This window comes from Folsomia candida, unplaced genomic scaffold (assembly GCF_002217175.1).
Source record: "Folsomia candida strain VU population unplaced genomic scaffold, ASM221717v1 Fcan01_Sc045, whole genome shotgun sequence".
NCBI lineage: Eukaryota > Metazoa > Arthropoda > Collembola > Entomobryomorpha > Isotomidae > Folsomia > Folsomia candida.
In genome coordinates this window covers 786755-792754 of record NW_019091237.1, presented here as the reverse complement: position 1 = coordinate 792754, position 6000 = coordinate 786755, and the positions used below count along the sequence as shown (strand labels likewise).

The 6000-nt window shown below is 37.8% G+C and overlaps 1 protein-coding gene across 1 annotated transcript; it reads right to left on the bottom strand.

Moving 5' to 3' along the window:
• Window positions 1-1180: 1180 nt before the first annotated feature.
• On the bottom strand, window positions 1181-3403 carry LOC110861809. Its single transcript, XM_035845002.1, has 4 exons — window positions 2988-3403; window positions 2399-2560; window positions 1954-2328; window positions 1181-1547 (listed from the first exon to the last, which is right to left on the bottom strand). The coding sequence occupies exons 1-3, from the start codon at window positions 3225-3227 to the stop codon at window positions 2116-2118; spliced, it is 615 nt and encodes a 204-aa protein (XP_035700895.1). The 5' UTR covers window positions 3228-3403; the 3' UTR covers window positions 1181-1547; window positions 1954-2115.
• Window positions 3404-6000: the final 2597 nt, after the last annotated feature.

The following is a 6000-nucleotide window of genomic DNA, read 5'->3' as shown; positions in this document are numbered from 1 at the left end:
TCCTCTTGCCTAGACCTATCTAACGATGCCCCATTTATGGGGTTATGTGAGACGATTTACGAAAAAATTCTACATAACGCACATTTTGACCTAAAAACGGTCACCATGACCAAATTTCCAAAAAAGAGAAAAAGACCCGCAATTGTATTGGCCCATTGTAACTTCATGTGAAATTTGGAGTCCCTGCGCGCAATAGCGGCTGCGAAAAGGTGGTATCTCAACGGAAGCCACACCCCCTCTTAGCAGCCACATTGAAACATCAAAAATTCGGGGGAAATGATTTTTCTGCATATTTTAAGGTCCTCTATCACATACTTGAAGGATTTCAAAAAAATCGATTTTTGACATCAGGTCCATTACTATAACTCGTGGAGTAACCCTTTTGTAATAAATCGCGTAAGTACAAACATCTTAAGCATGGAAAAGAAGTCGTCACTTGATGGAACCTTGTTTGGGGGATGAAGGACTTCATTCCTTCTTCAAATGTCTCTCAAGACTGTCTTTCTGCGTGTACGACGTCCCACAGTGGTGGGGGCAGGGGTGCCGGATTTTGTCAAATTTAATAACCAACCCACATTAATTACTCACTTACTATTAGATTTTACTACAATTTTTCTATTTATATAACTAGTCTCATTCATTTCTTCGGCTGTTTAACAATCCATTCTATTCAATTTGTCGTCATCATCGTCCAAGAATTTCCACCCCTCGTTCTTCTTTGTTATGAATTCAGTAGTACCAGAATTTTTCATGAACTTGATAAACAACTGGAAATGAGCTGAATCCAAGCCCAACTAACCAGCTTTAAGTGCATCGTAGACTACGATCTACGATGCGATGAATCTCAATCCCCAATCCTTAATCCGGGATTGACCAGTCTCTGATCGTAGTTAAATAACCAACCAACCCACGCTAGTTACGATTAGTCCTCCTCACAATTCCATGTACGTACAATTCTAATCTATTGTTTATAAATATAGATATCTTCTCATTTTACAACAACAACCCACTCAAAGTACATACACACACGCTGTAAATTTCCTGATATCCGAGAAGAGAACACATTCTCCAATTTCATTCCATGCAAAATTCAAGCTGGAACATTTCAATAAAAACTAATATTTGCATATGTAAGAAAAAACACGTCAAAATATGTTCCTTAAAAAAACATGAGTTTTGCTAATGTAAAAAGATCAACGGTTATTAGAATTTACTACTTTATTGACATTATTTTTTCAATTTGTTAACCAAATCTCGTAACATTTTAGAACTTTACCAACTTAAAAAGATTCATTGGGACTTTAATTATCTACGAAATAATTAAATCGTGTTAAAACTACAGTATAAAAATGCTCACTACAATTCATTTTTTAATAACGACACGACTAATGAAAATTATGGCCTAATTTACTATAACAAATTGTTAATGATAGGTAATAACTAAACCATCCATGAAAAAACACACGTGTAAATGGATCAAGAACTATAAAAAGGTGAAAATTATTTCCTCTCCCAACTTGAGATTTGCATAAATTATTAAGAACCACCTGAAATTAACCAAATTAATGATAATTAGTTATTAAATAGGACTCGAATCACCAAAATCAACACATTTTTAATGATTTCTCGCCTCTGGAAATTTATTTTAAAATTCTGGACAACAACTTTGTAGAGCAGGTCGTTCCCAATTTTCAAAAAATATACACTCCGGAATTGACACTTCTTGAAGGAAGAGAACTCAAGTTTAAGAACCCTTCAGAAAAATTGGAACTCATCGAAACTGGTTTAGAAACTCACCGCTATTCTATTAAGCAACTTATTGAATACAAATTTGTAGTCCAGAAATTTAAAATAAGCTCCCAGAGCCGAGAAATGATTAAAAATGTGCTGATTTTGGCGATTTATCATCCAGTCCTACATTAACCTGATCTCATTTTAAATAAATAAACTCACCACCAAATTATCCAATTATTAAAAACCCCCCAAAAAATCCAGTATTCCATTCCCTTTCATCATTACGAATTCCACCAGCGCGTCGAAAACTGCGGCACAGCCTTCCAAATCCTCTTCCTCCACAGGAGTGTCGACCTGGGGCGTTGCCTGCGAGGAATGTCCTTATGCAAGCTGAACATCTGGGGGCTTCCAATCCCACATCGGTCGAATTGCCCCCTCGCAAAATTCCTCCAACCCAGAGTCCCACATTTCCGGGGAAAGCTCCGTCAGCCAGCGGCCCAGCCCAAAGTCGGCCACGCGAGGAATCCCGCGCAACAAGGTTAACCATTTAGCCAGAGGGATGTACAAATCAGAAATCATTAGCTCGTGAACCGCCTAGCAAAAAATTAAAATAAATTTAATCCTATGCAAATTAGCATGCTTAAATTTGCAATATTTCACGCACTCTGACGATCCCGAAGAGTTCAGTGTGCGATAAGTTGGCGAAGAGGTCTTCTTCCCAATCGTGGTAGCGCCACGGGTTGATGACGTCCTTCTCGGGACGAGCGAACATGCTCAAACGAAAGTATTCTCGGGCACGCTTTTCCTCTTCGATGTCCTCCTCGACCTGAGAACATTTAAACAAAATAGCGTTTAATTAATTAATTAATACTTAAAATAGAGGTAGACCCAGCGTATGGGATCTGATTTATAGCAAATTAGTGTCAATCGATTACAAATTTAGCTAGTATGAAATTTGGAAAAGACACGATCTCCCAATGGGCACGTTTGGCAGAGATATTTACATCCAAAGAGGAGAAAAATCGCATACAAAAGCCGACAAATTTTACACTTTCCAAATTTACTGCGCCTTTTCTCCTCTTTGGATGCAAACATCTCTGCCAAACGTGCCCATTGGGAGATCGTATCTTTCGCAAATTTCATACTAATCAAATTTGTGATCGATTTACACTAATTTGTTCGAAATCTAAGACTTCTATTCTTTGTAATTTAAGGTCAGATTATAGCCTAATTAATTAATTCTTTGTACATACTTGATCGCGATGCAAAGCCATAAACTTCTCGATCCACCGCCACTCAAAAGTCGTTAATCCGAACATCCTCCAATTTTCATCTTTCACCTTGTACGCCGGCAACTCTGGGGGAAACTCGATGAGTTCTTTAAAGTCGGGGGACAAATCAGCCCCAATTTCTGCACCGACGAGCTTATCTTCACCTGATAAACGGGCCTCGTCGAGTGTCATGTCCTCTTCTTCTTCCGAGGATACATCCATCACCTCAATTTTTCCCTTATCCTCACCCCCTTGACTTCTAGGCGATGACGACACCCAGCCATTCTTCGTCTTGATAAGGTTCTTCACCAAGGTCCTTTTCGCACTGTTGCAGAGTTCATTGAGCCGCCTGATAAGCTCGCTGGATCCCGCGACGACGACGGGTTTACTCGAATCGTGTCGTTATCCGAAGTCTTCACAATAATGTCGGGGAACCAGTGGGTGTGAATGCAATTACAAAATTTTTCACATTCCAGGCACGGATTCCAATATCTAGTGCGAGTCAAAGGAAATTAATAATTAATTACTAATTAAACTAATTAATTAACCCCCTTTTAACTTACAAGTCGGTCAGTGAGTGTCCCCCAGGGCAGGGGGGAATTCGCCTCGCTGGAATAAATACGCCGGTCTTCGGATCGTAAAATATTTGTCCGTCGATCTTTCCAATTTTCATCGCAGGTTCGAGCGATTTCAAAAACGCCGATTTCTTTTTTTGAAACATTGTCGCTGCACTAAAAAAAGGTGAGGGAAGATCAGGGTGGCTTTACTTTTCAAAAATAGTTATTTCAACAATTAATAATTTAACAATTTTAAAAAAACTTCATCTACTGGGCAGAAGACTCGAGTGAATTTCGCAGACTGGGAAATCTCACCAGGCGGCGGTTCTTATAGTACTCTAACTCAGGAGGAGAGCTTCACCACCTGCCCTTCTCAGATCTTGATGCCTTTTGCATATTTGATAACCCAAACGAATGTATGATAACCCTAAAGTGGTTTCATGCCATGGCCACATTTGCGACCCTCCAAAAATGTGTGAAAACCACAAAAATGGTTAACTTAAAAATCCAATTTTGCTCGGATTTATGGTAGCAGATGAAGCACATGAAAACAGGGCATTTTTCGTGGTTTTCACACCTTTGAGGGGGTGTGGCCGGCGCAAATGTGGCCATGGCATCAAACCATTCTAGGGTTATCTACATTCGTTTGGGCTATCAAATATCTAAAGGGCATCAAGATCTGAGAGAGGCATGTAGAGAGTCTCTCCTCCTCAGATCGCTGTGATGTTAACCACTGTCTAAAACCGGTTTTAACCAGTTTTGGACACAGAATTTAAAACGTCCAAAATGTCTAAAATAGAAAATCTGGCAAAATATTACAAGTTCATTATTATTAAATCTTTTGATAATCCGTTGACCTAGATGTAATCTAATCTCTCATTAATTTCTAAGCATTTTTGCCTAATACTTTTAGATTTCGAAAATTTCTTCATTTCTCAAGTAACGAAACATCTTAAAAGAACAGTTTTTCCTAATTTCATGGTATTACAAATACACAAAGACGCTCAAAATTAATGCGAGATTAGATACCTGTGTGGACGGAGATTTGCAAAAAGTCGTTAATGAATATGCATAAAAAAACTTGTTGCATTTTGCTCAATTTTCCAACGCTTTTAGATGTCCAAAATTATTTTGAACGCTTTTGGGAACGCTTATATAAGTCCAGAAATACAGAAAAATAAAATGTAAATAAAATATTAAAGCGAAAATTTTTGCATGCATTACATTTTTGTAGGATTTACCATATTTCCATAAGATAGAAAATTAGGCGTTAATAAAATATATTGTTTTCACTAATTTTACTTACAAAATAAAGTATTTCGCCAGCAATCAAAAGTTAAGTTAATTTCTTCACGAAACAGGTATTTTCGTACGACTGTTGTCTTCTTCACGTAGATTTTCGTCTTTTTGTGGGTGTAACAACCCCGGAAATTTAGAACGGAGCTCAAAATACTGTACTTTGATAAAGTATTTTGCCCACCCCTGCCAGTACTTTACGAATTATTATCTTTTATTTTACTTAGGCGGCGACTAATGACGGATTGCTCCGTCAAAGTCACCTGGACAAAAATTAGGCATAAAAGCCAAAAATATAGATTGTGCATCCCTCTGAGAGGGAAGATGAATAGAAGTTACAACCTTTCGAGTCTTTCCCAACTCCAGTGAGGACAAAATGGGGTCAATTTTTCCTCTAATTTATCTCCTACGGGAACATAATTTAACTTGAAAACATGTTTCAAACTGGGTAACAATTATTCTAGAAATTGATAGTGCATGAAAATTTTCATTTCATACATTTATCATAAAGATATTATTGTAATATTGTTTTTCCAATCCAACTTCAAGATCATAATTGATTAAATCTATAACTTGTGGTGGTGTAATATGCAATTATTTTGTAACAATGAGCTGGGTTTTATTTTCATGGAGATTGATGTCCCCACGGTCTAAGTTATCTTATCCGCGGTCATTGCCTATGATGACCACAACTACGAAGGAAATCGCGATTGAATAAAATATTTTTGGGTGGTTTGGGGAATGCTCCCGATAAGCAAGTGAATTGAGTGAATGACTATTCATCAATTGTTAAGATGGGCTTATCATGATAAGATGGAAAGGGAGACTTCCTGTAGAATTATTACTTCCTCACCATCGTCAGTTTCGATATGCAACCCGAAGCACGATTTAAGTGCGATGCACAAAGTGACCTTTCTTCTCGTCACGATGAAATGTGTCGTCGTCACTGTTCCAGCCTTGCATTGATGTCGGCACATGGAAAAATGGGAGCGAGAAGCGAGCAGACTTTTATATAAAACAGAATGTCTTTACTAATTAAAAATCGTCATGGTCAAAAAGTAACAAAAATCGGGACATGTTTACACCTTAATAATTCAATTATGCTACATTTATCAGTCGGATGAGGATAACATCTTATCATC